At 34.0% G+C, this 20261-nt stretch overlaps 2 protein-coding genes across 6 annotated transcripts in view; one reads left to right on the top strand and one right to left on the bottom strand.

The window, feature by feature from the left end:
* The first annotated feature begins 1998 nt into the window (after positions 1 to 1998).
* Positions 1999 to 14034, top strand: LOC101742267 (meiotic recombination protein SPO11). Of its 5 annotated transcripts, none has more exons than XM_062668117.1 (10): positions 1999 to 2235; positions 8377 to 8464; positions 8553 to 8792; positions 8878 to 9052; positions 9463 to 9606; positions 10023 to 10216; positions 10773 to 10918; positions 11289 to 11426; positions 12329 to 12500; positions 12733 to 14034. In XM_062668117.1, exons 3-10 carry the CDS (start codon positions 8573 to 8575, stop codon positions 12870 to 12872), a joined length of 1329 nt encoding a protein of 442 aa, XP_062524101.1. In that variant the 5' UTR covers positions 1999 to 2235; positions 8377 to 8464; positions 8553 to 8572; the 3' UTR covers positions 12873 to 14034. The 5 variants fall into 5 exon arrangements, with proteins under 5 accessions (XP_062524101.1, XP_062524102.1, XP_012548355.2 ...); XM_062668118.1 differs by having other exon boundaries at positions 2000 to 2235; positions 8377 to 8460; positions 8572 to 8792; XM_012692901.4 differs by having other exon boundaries at positions 2000 to 2235; positions 8374 to 8460; positions 8572 to 8792.
* The window catches only part of LOC101742112 (inactive dipeptidyl peptidase 10), a 204992-nt gene continuing 198554 nt past the window's right edge, over positions 13824 to 20261 (bottom strand). Inside the window, exon 18 of the mRNA XM_038010524.2 lies at positions 13824 to 19714. Coding sequence (XP_037866452.1) covers positions 19586 to 19714 — 129 coding nt within the window. The 3' untranslated portion in view covers positions 13824 to 19585. The remainder of the gene's footprint in view (positions 19715 to 20261) is intronic.

Here is a 20261-nt window from a genome sequence, read left to right as displayed (position 1 = left end):
GTTAGTGGCCCCAGGTTTTCATGTAAATTTGTCGGGCTCAATTGAAGTTAATAGGAATGTACGGAGGGTGAGGATCGCCAGCTGACACGAGGTGTGAGGGAATTCAGCCCTCCCTCGTCACCAGAAGGACAATTGATGTATTGAAAAAACAAAATATGTTGTTCGCAGACGTATTGCATGTATTAATCGGCTCCTAGATGGTATTTCCATGGTATTATATATAAATTATATTTTAGTAGGTATCTATTTTCTATAGTAATAATTAACCAAACTATTCTTATTCCTATAATTGCTAGATGCTGGAGGCGACATTATAGTTCCAAAAAATTCCTACAATAACGTACACAAAATGTTACTATTATCCTGATAAAAGGCCAAAGAGGGTGACGGCAGTTCATGAATGTTAAACACGTAGATAGTAAGCTTAACTGCCCCCTCTGTTGACTGATCGAAGATTACTCACTCACATTTGATCCTTTGTCTTATTATTTGCTTTCTGTTAGTTTTAATACTTACACACAGTTGACAATTAGGTATGCCATGAAAAAAGTTTTAAAGACGCAAACGGATTTGTCGTATAAAAATCCGGGAGTGAATTTTAAATGACAAATAGAAAATTTCAAATCTCTTTAGCGTATAAAAATGAAAACAGGCAAAACATACAATAATATGTTTTAATAAATGCGATTCACGACTTTGTTAATGGATATTTTGAATAAATGTTGCCTAAAAAATTTTTAAAAAAATTGGACAGTGAAACAAATCTGATGTTCTAAATTCAAAAGTTTTCTTTTCGCTAGTCTATTTTTTTTCTTTATCTGTGGTTAAATAAAACAATTTTATTCTCTAAGTGTGAAGTACCGTATGTACCGTAAAATGGGGCGATTAGGGACAAATTCCAACTTTAAGAGCAATTTTAAGGTAGTTGTTGATGTATATAACGCTATATCAGGATCAAAATGATTGAGTCTTGGGGGCATCTTTGTTGTCTAATTTAAAATTATGCAACTAGCATTTCAGTTTAAGCAAAAAATGCAAAAATAGGTGTAATCCCTATTTACCCGAAAATTGCGGTTAATTGGGACGAAATGAGAAATTTGCTAGGGTTGGCACTACTTATATTTTTATATATAGTTTTAATTTATTTATTTATTTAGTTGCATCAACAAAGTGATCATCAATAAAAAAAATTGAAAAACTGACAAAAGTACATGGCAGACATCACCTCAATTATAGGTGCAATCGACAGTGCAGTAACAACAATATATATATATATATATATATATATATTTACACATATATAGTGGGCTTTCTTAGAAACGGTTTATATTTCTCCGTTCTTGGTAAGTACTTAGGGCCTGATATTTCTCTCTGGGTTAAGAGATTAGGTGTGTCGGTTAATCCATGGATTAATCAGATGAATACCCCCACTCTGAACAAATATTAAATATTTTATTATGTATTACTTAGACATTTTTGTCCACCTTGAGATTTCATTGATCTTGTTACATGTCTCTGCAAAATCGACTTACTTATATTAGATTGCTTATCTATTTCAACTAAAGACTTATTCCCAATTTCGCTTCGATAAACCAGATTTTTACCAACAAATTTAAAAAATATTGTTATAACTACATAGACAACCCTACAAACCTGTACCTATTTATACTTAGGTCGTTTCCATTTCACGTATTCTCATCCCAATTGACCCCTTTTTCGTTGTTATTTGTACCTAAGACGTCCCCAATATCCCCAAAAACAACAGATTTTTACATGTATTTTTATTTAATCAAATACATTAAAACCAATAACAACTGAGACTTACCTTTAATATATATGCTGGTTCAAACACTAAATAACGTTTATAAATCATAGTCGTCTTCTATTATTATCAAATAAATAAAAGAGAGCAAAGTTTCTAGCACTACAGTAATTACCACCACAGGAAGTTAATATGAAACGCGATTTTTTATAAGTTAGCAGCTATTATCATGCATATTCAGAGTTGTTTTGCGAACTTTCAACATTCTACTATTAAACTACAAAAAAAAAGGAAGATTTTGCAACGAATATAAAACTTATATTGAGCGTCGAAAGATTTTCCCGGTTTTTTCCCGATTCGCCTTTCAATCCCTAATCGCCCCATTTTACCGGTACTTTATTTGTATTAAATTTCACATTGAGTGTTCATAGTCCACAAAAAATAGTAATTCGTCGAAAGATTTACGAAGGAAGGTAATAAATATTATTCTCTTTCATACACATTTATCTAGATTTGTGTGCACCTTGGTTTAAACACTATTAAGTATCTATAAGTGTCTAGGTTGTGACTGTGCATTAGAACAGTCTAGATTTAGTCCGATGTTGCGTGTGAACGCAGCTGCAGATTCACCTGCCCAGGGCCTGTTCTAATGCACTGTCGCGGATTCTATTTAGCTATAGAAACTGGATATCTGTTCTCGCCACTGTTTATGGTAAGTAACTTGTACTTTGATCTTAGTTGTTTTTGTTCACAATTTCGTTACCTACGTTGCGTGTTTTACGTGCGTTTTTAATTTAATCAAAGCAAGTAAAATGTGGACATGGCTTTTAGATTGTATAAATATAGATATTTTCGGATATAAGTACATTTCTTTCCAGTACTGTGCCGCTTAAGTTATATGTTAAATAGCATCAATATTCATTTCACGCTTTGAGATAATCTATAGAGTTATGTGTGATAGTAAATTGCAATCGAAGTCAATTCAAATAATTTAACTAAGTAGATACGTTCATAAGCTTTTAATTTACTAAAGAAAAATTTATGTACTTATTATGATAATTGTTCTTTGAAAATTAATCGTATTAAAGAATTTTCAAATTTCCCGCCAAAACGCTCGAACTATTCGATTTGAATTCAATGACGTCATTATCACTCATTTTCAATACGTTCTGCCTATTGGTGTTTTGAAAGCACGACCATCCAAAACATTCATCTGAAATTGCGTATGCAAAATTGATCACTTAGTATAAACATTAAAGTACAGTTTGTCTTGAACAAAAAAAAAGTATTGAATATTTTTTTAGTTTATTAGGCCTTTGATATCATTTTTTAAGTGGTGTCCCGTCGCTCCACAATACTGTGGGTTCTCGGTTCCCACCCCTCTTCACTCTTCAATCCGGTTCACATTTACATATCACAAAGCTACTGTCACGCTTTAAGCTGCGTAATTGTAATACACTAGATTTATTGTCGAAAAACAATAGCCCTGAAGTGCTTTTAACCCTTTTGTTTAATACAAACGAATTGGCGACGAAACGCACAACTCATTTAAGGGTAATTATTGAATGGAAATATTGTCATAATCGCTTGTAATTAAAACGGTTTTGTTATATAAAAAAAAAAAAAACAGAACAATCGTACTTTGTATCATTATCATTGCCAGATATAAAATATTATTATATTGCTATTAAGGGACTGCTGGGAATTTAAATTCTTTGTCGGATAAAAAAAAATGTATCCCAAATTCTTAAAAACAATAGCAAATAGTGCGCAGTTGCCCGATAAAAAAATCATTAGTATTTTTTTTCTTAAATAAGAAAAATATAATTTCTCTAATATTTCTTCGCTGCAAGTTATTTTTTTCTTAAAATCTCATTTCAATTAAACGTTCATAAACTAGTTTGCGTAAATCCTAAAATACATTTCATTAATTCACCTTCCCATGTCAGGCTATTTAAACAATCATAACGCAAAAAACTAGGTATAAACATAAGCGACAAGCACACGGGTTAGCCACCTGGACAGTAGGTAGTCTTGTTTGTAAAGCAAAACATGTAAATGTATTCTCATTAAGATTTCTGTAGACAGGTGTGAATGCTAATTTGTTTATGCGTAAGGCTCGTTTTCCTTAAAGGTTATTAATAAATAAGTATTAGTATGATTATAGTGAAATCATACAAGCTGACATAATATACGATAACTAGATTAGGATTCGTAGCCGCTTTTTGGCGGGAACGCTTGGCAGTCGAGTTTTTGTTTCTTGGGTTTTCACAAAAAATCCATTGACCTTTTAGTCAATTAATACAATTTTTTTGGAAGATATTTTGCTCATATCTCATTAAATTCCATGAAATTTCATTGATTTCATTTCATAATTAAATTTATTCTGCTGTATTTCCTGTTTCGTTCTACAGACATAGTTTCGACCTGTTTTAAATAATTAAGCTGTATGGTGTGATACCTTCGCCTTTCTTGTATCAGAAAAATGAAACTACTCTTTTTATAGTAATGTACCGATTTATAGCCGTATTTTCAACTGTCTTTTTTTAAATCGCGTCTCTTCCACTTCTAACATAATTTGCGAAGGTCTCACTGGCTAATTCACAAGACGATAACTTACAAATTGAATGCGAACAATAATATGCGTTAAATGAGCCCCCAGCAATTGAGACTTCTTTGAAGCAAATAATATGTATAAAATATTCGAATAGTTCTTGGTCGCAATTGTGGTATTGTTTTTGAACAATACGAAAAGTAGCCACTCGAATGTGAGAAACTGTTGCGATTCTAACTACAAAGCAATGAACAGTTTAAGTGATTTTTAATATGAGATATATTTTTTATGGTCGTTTTTTTTATTTATTTCTAAGATCGGTGGACGAGCTCACGGCCCACCTAGTGTTAAATTGTCACCAGAGTTCATGAACGTTAACCATGTAAACTCCACCACCTACCTTGATACATGAGCTCAAAAATGGGCTGGGATTTGTCATTTACAAAATATTTGAAATTACATTCTTTAAGATCAGAACATCCAGGTCTTTGTAAACATACCTATTAGTGAATACATATTCCTAAATTTTCGTTAATTCTAGACATAACGAAATCTATTTCTACAAGTAAATTTTGCGTATATTATATCAATTTTATTGTTTCTTACGTTTCAATTAGTTTATAGTTTTCACGATCCCGAATGACTCAAATGTTAATAAAAGTAGCAATTTTAAGAAGCGCTTTTTCGAGAATGTATCAAAAGATAATCGTTGAAATATCACCTATTATTTTATTTCGAAATCGGAATTCAATAACAAAATATTAAAATAACGTTTGAGCAGTCAATTAGGCGGCAACGTATCGTCCATCGAGATAACGCAATGGTGGCCCATTGTGGTCCGGCGCCCTGTGGCTCGCGACTGCAACCACTTCGGTCCGCACAATGAGAAAACACTGTTACATATTTTTATAACTGTTGTATTTAGTGACGCTTCGCTGGCCAGTTGAGAGCACGACATTATTGTGGGAAGCTGACGATTTTAAAATCAAATCGATGTTTTTACATGTTTTAGTATTTAAAAGGACCAAACCAAATTTGTTTTATAGTAGAGTCCAGAGATATTAAAGCAATCTTACGCCTATAAAAATGAACAAAATCGTTTATATCGATTTTAATCGTAGCTTTTAAAATATTAAAGTTTTATTGGTTGACGTTTACTATTTATGGTTTTCTATAATTTATTAAAAAATTAATTGCAAAAGTAAGACGTAGTTTACAAAGCGTTTTTACTAACTGTAAATCATAGGCAATTCTATTGTTATCAGATATTGATAAAAATCTCCTGCGATCGTGACAAAAAAAAAAATATGGCGAATAACCGGGTGTAGCCCGCGGCGACCCAAGAATTGTTTCTTCACACCATCGTCAAAGAGTTGGGTCGTTTCGATCGAGTCGATAGATAAGTGCTTTCTCACCTCCCCGTGGTCGTAGAATCGCGAAAGGGTTGGAATAATTGCAACAATCAATTTGAAGGAGTCATCGTGCAATTTGTATGGTATTTGTGCGGGCTGTCACCCGCTGATGCTATCGACGCGCCTTAGGGAGTCGCAGTTATGGCAATGGGAACTCTTTCCAATTGATATTTTCTCACACTTAGGTTTTCCTATGCCTAGCTCTAAACGTATCTTCGGTTTATTAATTACTGAAAATAATTATATTACGCGTCCAGTTTTGAAGGCTGGAAGTTCAAAGCAATGTACTTATGTTGAAATTATTGATCTATATAACTCCTTTAACCAAGTCAAATTAAGTGTCTACGAGCTGCGGTAATCTTTCTATGACTTCATCTGTTCGTATTTTAAAATACATTTTCATGCCCAATACTTTGCTGGTATATATTAATCGTAAGTATTTTATTGTATAGATGCACGGACGGAGGACGGAGGAAGCACGAACTCACCTGGTGTTAAGTGGTTACCGGAACCCATAGACGTCATAACGTGAATACCGTCGCCGACTTTGAGGTGCTCACACCTCAGTACTCACACGACCTCAGTCGGAATTGGATTTGTATAATTTAACAGTGATCCATCCTACACATCGGTAACACGGTTATTTTTAAGAAATGGGTAAGATGGTGGGACATATCCGTTTACGCTCTGCCACCTGTGAATACTTCAATATTTTACAGAGTGGGAATCGCCTTAATAAAAATAAGACTATTATTAGTCTCCACGAGCACTAAAATATTAAAGTTATTGATTTTACCAATAATACGCAAAATGTTATATTATTATTGTAAAACATATAAATAGAAAACCTAACCAAAGTAGGAGACTAGTGGAATAGTAAAATATGTTATCGTTATAGCAAATTGTTCTCTGAACCATTAAGTATAGATCTATTTTAAGAATATTATGTATTGTTCTCATAAAACGTTAGGACTATAAATGAGCTACGTAAGCTAATCCCGTTTTCCTATGTTTATTTATATATTTTCGTCAATGTCGCCCAAAACACGTCATTACGGATCCTCCCGATCCATTAACGGTGCTTTTAGGCACCACAAGCACCGGTCACCGTCCTCGTCAAACCCGTCGCTTGTGATGAAAGGCTCGACGAGCGAATTAACTCATAGCACAGCCCACTGAGTTTTTCGCCGGATCTTCTCTTCTTCTCCATCGCTCCCTTATTGCTGAAGATCGTGACTCCGTTTTTAGCTTGTCGACTGTCAGCCTCCATCGGTTCCGGTCAGTTGCCTGGTGTAGTGCAGCGCTAAGTGGTCCGCTGGTTTGCTCGGAGATCTGGTCGGACCAACGTTTGGGGCTCCGGCCTCTAGGACGTTTTCCTTTACTTTTCCAGTGACCATCAGACGTTCCAAGTTGTCTACACCTCTGCGGGCAACGTGACCAAAGTAGCGCATTATGCGTCGCAGGCAGGTGGCAGACAGGCGTTGAGCGTTCTCCATTTTACGCTGATGTAGGACCGAGATGTTCGTGCGGTGGGCTGTCCATGGAATCTTTAATAGGCGGCGCCAGCACCACATTTCAAAACGCGACCCACTTCTAAGTGGGTCGCGTTTCCGATCCGGTGGTAGATTCTGCGAAGCACTGCTCTTACTAGGGCCAGTGTTAGCAACACTTCCGGTTTGAGCCCCGTGAGTTCACCTACATGTTAGGGCGAAACCGAAATAGCCTCCCAAGGCTATCAGCACAGGTAGGAAAAAAAAGAACACAAAACATTGAAAAATTGACACTAAGTACATGACAGAGGTCACATCAATTAAAGGTGCAATCGACAACGCAATAGTAGACAACGTATTGCAATTAGAAAAGTAAAAATACAATGAGTAATTTTAAGAAATATGGAATCCAGAATAATACTTAGTCACTAAGTAACATTTTTTTTAATATCTATTAGAAAACTTATTAGAAAAAAATAATTAAATAGCTAGTATTTATAATATTTAACTGATAGCTTTTGCGGCTCTGAAAAGGGATTTTTCTCGAGGTAAATACAACCGAAACACGCACACGAACAACGTACGATCGTCCATCAGTTTTGTGAGAAGTCATTTTTATATAACTAAAACTTGACTACATTTGATTGATAATGATAATATTTAGTTGGGAAATGATCCGCGCCAGATTTTTCCTGTATGTTATTATACAATATTATTCCACAAGGCTTCTAAAATGTCAAAACTTGAAAGTCAAAATATGTTTAATTGATGTTCGCATCCATTATAATAAAATTAATAAGACATAAGCATCGGGTCGTTGCAATATGTCACGTATAACAAAGCGCTGCGGTAACGGTCCGCGTCATTTGTCTACTGTAACCCTGTTATTTATTATCTCCTGCCGAAGAACGAGAACAAAAACCGGGCTCCTGTTAAATATTTGCCCTGAGACAAGAGGGGGCGATAATTCGAGGCTATTATGACGTCATTTCACGCCCTTTGTGAGGTCGTCACACCGTGTCATCTGCTCCTCGAGACGCCTGCCATGTCTATCTCTCGATTAAATCTATTGTAATTTTTTTCATGGGATGCGCCACCGACGATGATTTTGTCCCGTTCGCTTGTTCGCTCGACTTCGCCATAAAAACGCTCAAGAAGCTGTCCCATTGTCTCGTGGCCCCTTTACGAGCTCTGTTTTGTGACGCTGTTATTGTTTGCGGTTGATAAACATCTCGCCACTAGGTAGGTAAGGATCATCGTCACTTTTACCGGTGATTTATTTTAATAGAGACCTTTTCGGTTGGTTTGTCGATTATTTTCGTTTTCAATGTCAGTTATAGGATTCCTTCGCAGGATGGAGCTAATTCATAAACAAGTACCGATGTTAAGAGACTTGGCATTGAATCCGGTCTTCTCTTTTAAACAAGATTTGAAGTTGATAGCGGTGATTGATAAATTAGCGGTCGATGGGAGATGCGATATGACTGAAAATAAAAATGTTCTAACGTTACCTGAACGTAAATTAGGATTCTCTGAAGTGCAGCGAATGCTGAAAGGATGCTGCGAGGATAAAGGTGTACTTGCTAATAATGATTTGTCTAACATTAAAAGTTAATGATTTATAAATTATTATGAGATTCCGTAATTCTGTTTATTTAGCATTTCAGAAACTCGACATTAAGTTAGACGAAAAACATTCCATACGAAAATCTTTAATTAAAAAGGTGGAAGAAATTCTAAACGGCATCAACGAGGACGCTGAAAATGGGAATGTACCAAAACTAGTTATCAGGAATCAAAGACTTTGGAGTAATTGTGTTTATGATTTAGACCGGTAAATAGGGCTTAGCATTTTTAACCACATAATATATTTTGCGAGGTCATTCATTAGTTCCATCAAACTCTTACTTCGAGTCCACTTAGTTCAGAATATCAAGGATAGTATTGTCAGATGATTCAAAAGATTCAGACACACTAGATCTGGCTCTGTTTAGAATCGAAAACATCTTTTGAAGAATTGAAGTAGGAACGCTTGTTCGCTTATAAAATGAAGTTATACTTAGGTTTTAAGAATATACATGCCTTCTACTATTGCGTAGCTGATTAAAGCGTAGATATTCGAAGGAAGTGACTAAATTACACAATAAAAAACCGATTTATTCAAGTGATGGTTTTGTGACTGCAACGATGATTTATAATTTGATTAAGTCTGTATCACATTAAAACTATAGTTTATAATTTTAGAGTGACATTAAAATGTTTCAATGAAGCAAAGACATCAACAATAACTTACTCTAGCTCAGAAGACAAAACTAGATTTAACACGATCGTGTTTGTATTGACTAAAGTACACGAATTGTTAATTAAAAACCTAACAGTAACTAGAAGGTAAATATCAATGCTACTTTTGACCTTTAAAAGTGATTTATCAGATTTTACATTATCTACAAATGAAGTTAAATAGACATAATGTCGTCTTATAGTCAGATCTAATACACCTAGAATTTAGACCTCATCAAAGCTGCGTTTTTGAGCCAAGATTTAATAATAAGTCTTTCTGTTTTATTAAGATAGAAATAAATTAGAATTATAATTAAATTCTGCATTTTTAGACTGTATTTTTAATGCAACGAAACGAAAGCTTTCGGAAAATATACTAATAATTTGAAATGACACGTTCGCAATACGATCTTAAGACACAGTTTATAAGACAGATGGCTGGCTTGTATTCAGTTATCAATTAAAAATTTAAGTAATAAAATTTGTCTAGATCAAAAATTTAATTTCACTCATCTAATTTATAGGGAATTATTCTATCAAAATGTGATAAGACTGCGCAATCAAGCGAACCTTGACGTCGCAGTCAGAGATGTCTGTTGTTTGTTGGACACTCCGCCATGGAATCTTGGTATTGTAGCAACTGCTAAAGGCTTGATAGCTGGACCTCTTACTATTAAACATAGGGACGGATCTGTGACAGACTGCATGGCTTCAAGCGGTGAGTATGCTTTAATAGTTTGGCCTCAAAGCTTTAGGTTAGAATTTTCAGAACGATTTAACAGTTAGACACCATATCTTAATTTTTTGCCACTGAAATACCCATAATTAATCAAATTGATTTGAAATTTTGCACAGTTAGGTACAATCGGATAAAAAGGATAACCCTATTGGCGTCGTTAGTTATTTTGAAGTTTAAATGTACATTTTAATTTTAATTTTTAGTTTAAACTTCAACATTAATATTTTAGAATAATTGAACTTTAAGCGTAGGATATTCGAATTACCATTTTTTTTATTGCCCTTGTAGGCAGACGAGCGTACGGCCCACCTGATGGTGAGTGGTTACCATCGCCCATGGATTTCAGCAATGCCAGGGGCAGAGCCAAGCCACTGCCTGCCTACTTTTGAGCTTTCTCTTCGTACTGCTTCGAGGTGGGCGGAGGTATCGTCTATGGGCTCTCCACTTAATACCAGGTGGACAGGGAAGCTCATTTGTTCTTCTATTGCGAATTAAAAACAATAATTACAGACAGATAAATACTTATGTTGCTCAGGGGTCCTAATTCCGCAAGACGTGAACGGAATAACAGAATTTCAGTCGACAGCAAAGTACATTTTGGTTGTGGAGAAGGATGCCATATTTCAAAAGTTACTCGATGAAGGAGCTTTGATCAGACTAGGTCCTGTTATTATACTTACGGTAAGAATTTCATTCCTGCTCTTCTTATACTGCCAATCTAAACGCACATATAGATGTGACTTGCTTGTCATAAGTACTACAAATTAATGATGACTGATAGATCAGAATAAAGTAAAACGTTCAGATGAATTATAGATAAACTTGGACATTAGAAGCGTAAGGTTGGATATTTGCTAGATATTTACTGCTAGATTCAACGAAGCATTGCTCTTGCTAGGATAAATGTTAGCAACTACTCTCAAACTGAGCCTCGTGGACTCGCCTAACATCAACGCGAAGCCAGAATAGCCCCTCAAGGCAACTGGCGGTTAGGTAGGCAAAAATACTGCTCTGAAGGTCTGTGCGCTTATTAAAATATTTATTGTACCAGGGTAAGGGTTATCCGGACGTTTGTACTAGACAGTTGTTGTGTCGTCTATGCAAGGAATTGCGTTTGAGGGCCCTGGCTCTTGTGGACGCAGATCCCCACGGCTATGAGATATTCCTCACATATAAATACGGTTCATTGGTAAGAATTTCATAGAAATTTCTAGTTAATATGTTTGAAGATTGAAATAATTAATCTGTAAAAATATTGAAGTATGTAAATTTATATGGCGTGCGACACTTACTTACTGGTGGTAGGATCTCTTGTGAGTCCGCGCGGGTAGGTACCACCACCATGACTATTTCTGCCGTAAAGCAGTAATGCGTTTCAGTTTGAAGGGTGGGGCAGCCGTTGTAACTATACTTGTGACTTTAGAACTTATATCTTAAGGTGGGTGGCGCATTTACGTTGTAGATGTCTATGGGCTCCAGTAACCACTTAACACCAGGTGGGCTGTGAGCTCATCCACCCATCTAAGCAATAAAAAAAGACAAAGCTGACTGTAGTAAGAGTAAACATTAAAAGAAAAGTATTTTTTGAAACAGATACGGATTTTATTTAAACGAAATCATTGTGAAATGTAAAAGGTCACCAGTGTATATGTGTTATGCTAAATAATATAATAAAAGCCATTGCAACTCTAATAATTTTAAGTTCAAAAATATTTATATCCTTTCTTAACACAGAACCTTTACGTTAAAAAGGTAATTTACTTTTTTATTTTGTTGTTTGTAATCCGCCAGTACTATGCCTTAGCTCATATAAAATTAAAATAAACGCATCTATAAATAAATTTACTTCAACTAGGTATAACACGAAATAAAAAAAATCATGATATTTTTGCTGTTTCCACCAACAGCCTTGTAATTGTTATTGTTGGTAATTCAAACCTAGTTTTTTACAAGAGTATAAAGGGAATTTAAATTAAAGTATTCAACCTTTAGAAGGATTTGTATTTCAAAAACGGCTTCACAAGAAATATTTTTTTCAACGAATTATAATTATTATTGTCATATTGTAGATACTGTTTTCTTTCTAAACAGGCACAGTCGCATCTCTCGTCTTCTCTAGCCTGTAGTTCTATAGTAATGCTTGGGGCTCGTCACCATGACGCCATGACTCTCGCTCCTACTGAAGCGCGATTGGCACTCACTGAACGCGATAAAAGAAAACTATTATCTTTATTGAAAAGACCTTATTTGGATAATAGTAACGGTGAGTAATTAATCTAAAATTAATGTCGGGTTGTGAGTTTTCCCATGTCATTTTTCAATATTTATGAATATAAATTAATATTCGAATTATATTGATACGTAAATAATAATTTTTTAATGTTTGTAATAAATTAAATCATTAAAAACTCAATTTTAAAACTCTTTTGTTCGGTAAATAAGGTTTTATTAATATAAATTAAAATTAAGAGTTGAATGTAACGCGAAAATTCCAGGAGGTCGTATTAGGGAAGAGTTACAAGTAATGCTATCTAGCGGTACAAAGGCGGAAATAGAAGCACTCGCTCCGAACAGTGGCGAGCTCTGTGACGCTTACTTACCTGCTAAACTTATACAAGGAGATTATTTGCGATAAAAAGTTACCTTAAACTTTTGTTTATAATGTTTATAATCTTTAAATGTAATTCTGATTAAAAACTATTTTTGTTATTAATAAAGTATCACTTCGTACTAAATTATGCAGAGTTGTACGGTATCAATGTGGCGCCATCTCTTAGTGCGGACAAAATTTCTTTAAGTGTGCCCTTTTGAAGTTTGCAAGTAAAAAATCTAGATGGCGCCAGACTGTATCCAGTGACAGTTATCGTTAAAGTTCAATGGAAAATTGACATTTGACATCAAACCAAAATTTGTGGTGATTTATTTATTGAAATTCGAAAATGTACTAAATACTGCATGAAGCATGCTTCATTACTTATCGCTAGGTAATGTGCGACGCAACTTTGTTACTTAACAATACAATATCTATATGAAATAGATATGGAGAATCAAACCTTGAACAACGAAAAGAGGTTCATCAATAAGGCAAGGTCACATAATACTGGACCGTCTCAGTTTGTTAGGAACGAACCAGTGAAGCGCAAATCCGTGTTACTGAACGAAACCATTAACTCCTTGGACTTGGCATTCGGAAGACTGAAGAAATGTAGACTATCGAATGGAGTGGGCCGTGCGAGTACTCCAGGAAGTCCTACAATACGTCATCGTAATGATATTTTAATGAACTCGAGTCGCGCTTCCACATTCAGCCACGGATTAGACAATATATCTTTAATGTCAATGAACTTCTCGCATTACGAACTAATGCGGAATTTATCACAAGCGAATTCTAATTCAGATGGTACATTTAGTGGAAGTAATTGTAATACCGCAACGCGGCCTGTCGATCTGAACGAAAAAAACGAACACTTGGAGAGATATTTCCGTAGTGCGGAAATATGGAGCGATCGGAACTGCGGATCTAGTGGATTATTCTTTTTCGACGCAAAAAAATAGTTTCCGTGTCCACAAATGAAAAGTCGAGATGAACGATTATGTAAATTTCAAAATTTTATTTAATCCAAAGAAAATTTACATTAACATAATGATATAAGAATTTACAAATCAAATATACCAATCTATACAACACTGTAACTCTTAGAGACGATAAGATTTATAACACTCATTAACAATACATAACATAGAATTTAGATATTTCTTTCTCTAGGGCCATCGAATAAATCACCGGATACAACAAATTTATTTTCGTTTTTATTGACGGTACATCGATGGGGTTGAGGTGGGGAGCCCATCGTGTTATTTGCATAAAACAGATACAATTGTTGTATCCCGTTTGCTAAATCTAACCGCTAAAAGAGCAATCCATGTGATTCTAATCGCAAAGCACAACTACGCTGATAAATCCGTACTTCACCTTCGTAAGTTATATATGAGAGATATACAATACGTTTTAGCTGCCATAACCATTATAGATATATGAAACGATTAATTGAGAAGGAATTTCGAATGGTTTTTCAGAATTACGGTCATCAACATATTATGCATCCCTAAAGGTACTGTTAAAAACTGAAAACTTTTAGATCCGTTTTCTTCTATTGTATGTCTCCAAGAGATCGACCGAGGTCGCATTACTGGAAATTCTAAAAGTTGTTAATTTGCACTTTAGTGTAAAAATATATAAATGATGCCCCATCTTAAATATTAATCGTTTATTGTTAACATGGTTCTTAAAATGAAGTCTATTCAACTGTTACTGCCACCCTAGTATCTGATAACATCGATAATCACGCATTTAAATAGATGGCAGTCTCAGCTTTGAATTTTAACTCGATTTCTTCTCAGTAAATTTGAGTACAGCTCAGCGTAGTTTGCAAGGACTAAGAAGCATATTTAATAAATAAAACCACACTGTCTAGAGGAAAGTTTTGACAATATAGCTTAAACAGATTTTAGTACAGGACAGAACTGAACAGGACCGGAATAATGACATAATTGACATGGTCATCACATAGTTCCTAATTTCCTGTTTCAAGAGTTAGAATAAAATACGGAAGCTATCGCTGGAAGACTAAAGGACTAGTTTTTTTAACTAAAGTGAACTAAAAGCGCATTGCGAACCGCCACGTCACATCGATATCTCATTTTGCTAAAATTACCAACAATGTACCAAAAATGACGATTTAGTTTCATTAAAAATACTACACATTACCATTATTATTATTATTATGATTCGAATTGGTGTTATCCTCGGATTTTTTAACATTTTAACTAATAGATCATACGATGGATTGGAAGTTTTTTTTTTTAGATCTATTTGCGTTGCTCTTTGCGCATTAAAATAAAATGATATATTTCTGCATAATCCTAAACATTTGGGTTGTAGGATTGAATTGCCTGTTCATAAGTTTTATTACGGACAATCGAACTTGACCCGCTTGGCATTAAGCACAGCCTGTAGACTGAATGAAGGCCACAACGTGGATATGGCTGGCCACGGGCAATAATCGGTGGATGTGTCATTGCACTGCAATAATGACTAACATAACCTCCAACAATAATTTTCGCATAAAGCAATATACATTTGCATAGCTAAGTTATTCAATCTTTGATACAAAAATAATTTGAGCTCGGATGTACTAGGTTTTTAAATTGTAGCTTGGTGCTACTGAATGTGGAGCATTTATTGGTCTTTTTTCACCTTGAAAGTCATCAGTGCACAGGTTTTTCGTTCATAATTATTTAGAAAATATGCAAGAAGTTAGAGCGACATAAGTAATTGCAGAACTTCCAAGTAAACCTATTGGGGCTCAGATGCTTCATTTTTGAGATTCAGAAGATGCTTTATGTCATAAACATTAACGTACATTTTAATATACTTTTTAAAGTATTTACTAAATTTATTTGAAAGTCTAAATTTCTATTTTTATTAAACTTTGTTAAATTATGTTTTGTTGTCCATTAATAATTCTATTATATATTATAACGCTATAAGTATTCTGGCTGGAGGAGATCGCATATGATAAATAAACTCGCCCTTGTTTCCTTCTTTTTGCGCGATTTTGTTTTGTCTGCTACAATTCAGCAGGTTAAGTTAGTTAATTTAATTTAAATTAATTTAATTTAGTCTGTTAGTCGATTCAATATGATAGTTAATGTAATTAACTTAGCCTTTAGGAATATTTTAATTTGAAAGCGCAAAGAACAACGCAGCGTCCACTAGTAAGTTTGTATAGGTAACTAGAGAACGTTTCGCTAATGAAATAAATATTATATACGTGATGTAAAATTTAAAGCACCCGGTTTCCGAACTCTCTCGTTATTTATCTAACTATAAATTTTTAAATATGTCATGTGATGTAAGTACTACAGTAGCCCGTAATAATATATTGTCTATATAATTTGTTTTACAACAATTTTGGAGAACGAAGCAATACTGTTATTTCTCATGATGGAAGAATCATTGAAATATCTATAATATATTAACTTTAAACTTACAATAATTAGTTTATTAATTACAACGCATTCAATTTCACTAGGCCCTACTTTCAGATGGAGACATTAATCATTAATTAAATTTCAGTAGTAATATTTAATAATTTACTTATTAAAATTATGCAATACAATAATCACAGCATCCTTATGACCATAACGGCAATCGAAATTAAACTCATCGACGTATCGTATTTAATTAGTACAATGATTGTAAAATTTAGACCAAATTGGCAGTCTTCACAAACATGGAATGTACGATATGCGTCTATGCAGGTATCCGATAACACTTAACGAATATCGGCAGACGATTACCTCTATACAACAACATTTATCTATTAACGTCACAATTATAGTCAAAACAACAACATTTCTAATATTTTTTAACATATTAGCACTTCACCTCGCGGCCTTCCATTAATACATCAATTTCCAAACTATAAATGTTTATGTTTTTTCTTAACTACTAAAATTTTAATGTAATTCAATGATCGATTTAATTAATAATTTTGTTTTTACTATTTTCGTTCATTAAAATTATTAGGTTTCACTTGAAAATGTTTCAATAAAACCAAAGTCTTTTATGGTTTGTAACTTTATCTATTCTTTTACTTTTGAAGTTCACATTTGAAGAATATTTACAAACTCCAAGTTCTTTATATCCATAACTATACGTGACAACGAAACTGATCGTTTTAATGGTTTAAAGTATATTGCAATGCAATTGTAGCCAACGTTAACTGAGTGGAAATGGCTTATAAATTAACTATGGTTTGGCTGTGGCTGGCTAATATAAACTCTTCAAACTATCGAAAAGTTAACATTTTTCTCTTAAATCAGCCTGATTTTAGTTTTGTACTGATTATATTACTTTAATTACTTAAATATTAAAAAAATTAATACGATAAAATTATTGAAAACCACAATACACTTACATTCCATTAACGAACTCAGTTTTAATCGAAATGTTATATGAAGTATTTAGATTTAACAATTAGACCGGTTTTAATTAAAATTTGATCACAAATGTTAATGAGTTTGAAATTTCTTCTTTCTCGTCACCCTAGGATTCAGTTTACGTAAAACATTTAAAAAAAAAACATCATTATTTAATAACGTAAACTATCTTATTAAAATACATGATGATGAAATGGAGCCAAAGCTGCTAAGGTTTGGAGATGATCAAGGTCACTTCATTTCTAAATGATACTTTCTATAAAAAAGTGATTCTATATCAAATTTACAATTGATTAGGACAATAATATTTACACTATAAACCGCGGTACAACAATTCTATTTAATACAAATACGTTTCAAACATTTGTAACAAGAACTAAATCTTAAAAGGCCTAGTAATTAAATTCCCTAAACGATAAGCTCTTTAATGGTACAGTTTCTTTGAATGCTAGTTTAAAATTAAAGGAAATTAAATCGGTCACATTCTAATTTCGATGATTTTGTTCATAATTAGTTGGATAATTAGGCTAGTGTGTACTACCATAAGTCGAATAGAAAAGCTTAATAGTTAAAAGTGCTCTAAAAGCTTACGTAACAAGCTCGGAATTCAGAGCAGAGTGGGTTTTGTTATACACCTTTTGAGTTGTGTTTTAATTGAATTCACTAGTAATAGGTACTTATTTGTATTCATCATGAGACCGTTACTACGTTGGCGGGGTGTCGTATGTGTGATCTTAATTTTAAAATTGAATAGATTCGTTAGGTAGATACATCAAGAGAAATAGGTATGAATATGATAGGTGTGTTTATTTCACACGTTACCTTTTGCTTGCTGTTTATGCAGTGGTATTGCAAGTAGTTATTTGTCATAACAAGATTATTTTATTTTACTAAAATTAAAATATTTGTTTGCAGACCTGGCTTAAGTTGTAGGCAGCTAAATTACAGTCAGACATTTGAAAATGCAATAGATCTAGGTAATGTCTAACAATTGATTTCCTAAGATTATATCCACTTAATAAAAGAGACCAAGCTGTAATTAATTCTCAGTGACCACAATAGATTTTTTTTATAGTATTTTCTTTGGCTTTCGCTAATTGTAGAGATAACTAAAAAAATACTTTTACGGTTTATCTTCGTGATACTACAGGACGACAGGCCGAAGCCGTTTGCGATCACAAAAACTGTAAAGTTATGAAAACGTCGGATATTGTAAATGAAAATAATAAAGGGTATATTAACCGTAAAAGTAGTTCCGTTTAGTTTTAGTTTTTTTATTGCCCTTGTAGGCAGACGAGCATACGGCCCACCTGATGGTGAGTGGTTACCGTCGCCCATGGACTTCAGCAATGCCAGGGGCCAGCCAATTCGCTGCCTACCGAGAGCAAGTCTACAAGTTTGCTAAATTTATAAAAAGCGTGAAGATTGATTCAAAGTTAAGAATACTTGAAGTATCCGTCTTTCGTCTAGATAGAACTTCTAAGAATGTGTTTTGTGGAAGAATAATGTGTTAATTTTGTATTTAAATGGAGATTTGGACAACTATAGTTCTGATAAGAATCTAATATAAGGTTGAAAAACTGTGTGACTGTTGTCTGATAGCACAATAAGGCACTCGACTTAAATTTATTTCCAAAAATTATCTATGTAGTTTCAAATAAAAACCTGGAACCTAAGATAGCTTTTCTGATGTGGTTGGTGGTGACGTAATTATTAATAAAAAAATAATTGCGCACATTTCGGTTCTTGAGGTCAACGCCTTGGGCCTTCGAGAGATGTGGTCCGACATTCCTCAAACGTTCATAGATATTGACTGTGCCACATTAATTTACACTAGCTTCGATGTGGCTTTTATTGGCCGCAGTCAGTATTTTTGAACATTTTAAGTGTACTTGTATACTTGTTTCATATGTGTGTGTTTTGGGTCCATAAAACATGACAATAGAAGCTTAGAACCGATGTAAGTAGAACGTTTAATAAGATAACGTGCTTTGCAGTCCGTGAATCCGAAGAGCTTTAGGCGAGTGGTGCTTAAGCAAGTTTATGAAATACGATGAATCAACATTGAAAGTGAAATATCTCGATCGTTTAAGTATTTGTCAAATTCAATTTCTAATTTCAAAGCAAAAAGTACGATACCGTCATTATAATTAAATAAACGTAATTATTTAATTTTTTTCTCATCACACTTCTCGTACATCACCGATCTAGTCATTTAAGACACTGGCATTCAACCAAACACGGGGAACACATTTTATTAAAGCACTATAATGTTAATGTACATATTTACAGAGAGAGAGTAGTAATGATAACAATTTGATTTATTTCGGCATTGATCTCTCTCTATCTGTCGGGAGGAGGCAACTTGGTGTCTTCTGGGTCGAGGGAGAGGCACTCGCGAAGGAAGTCTTCCATTGAACGGTACACGTGCTCGATGACGCCTTTTAAGTCGTGCCCTTCGTCTGCGTAGGCCTGGAAATAATATATTAATTGGATCGAGTTTTAAAAGTTTTGAAGAAACTTACAATTATTGCTAGTTAACTATATGTTTTAAACTCACTAAATGAGTCCAGACGCCCTCTATTACCACAAAGGAAATACTTCATTGCGATAGCATCTATCAATCTTAGCCAATCTCAGACTTCAGTTGAAATGCTTTGTGTTATTGACTCAAGTGTAGACTTTTTGGTGGGAACGTGAGGAGTGAAGATGTGTGATTTGTTTTATTTTGTCTATTTAGTGTTTTATCGGGTTTAAATGTGTAATAACGGTGGTTTATTAACTGTTTAGTATATGTTAAAGTGCACATATGTGGGAAAATGAAACAAAGCCGCTGAACGTAGCTTCTCGGGATTCTCCAAAAGTCCACTGAAAAGTCTCAGTAAATAACCACAATTTTACTGAGATTATATTTCATCCCATAACATCTCATCTCATTTCATTTCATTTCATGCCGATTGATTAAGTTTCCTTCGTTTTTTTATTGTTCATAAACTGTTTATAATTAAAACGGTGAATT

Source organism: Bombyx mori, chromosome 4 (genome assembly GCF_030269925.1).
Source record: "Bombyx mori chromosome 4, ASM3026992v2".
Classification (NCBI taxonomy): Eukaryota; Metazoa; Arthropoda; class Insecta; order Lepidoptera; family Bombycidae; genus Bombyx; species Bombyx mori.
The sequence above is the reverse complement of the archived record's forward strand: the minus strand, read 5'-3'. Positions and strand labels throughout refer to the sequence as shown.

What these genes read in the sequence shown, in the direction of transcription:
- LOC101742267 (XM_062668117.1), top strand. Translation starts at nt 8,573, where the DNA reads ATGGAGCTAATTCATAAACAAGTACCGATGTTAAGAGACTTGGCATTG. An exon ending in GTCCTGTTATTATACTTACG is followed by an intron (nt 10,919 to 11,288) that starts GTAAGAATTTCA and finishes TTATTGTACCAG; the next exon opens with GGTAAGGGTTATCCGGACGT. An exon ending in CATATAAATACGGTTCATTG is followed by an intron (nt 11,427 to 12,328) that starts GTAAGAATTTCA and finishes CTTTCTAAACAG; the next exon opens with GCACAGTCGCATCTCTCGTC.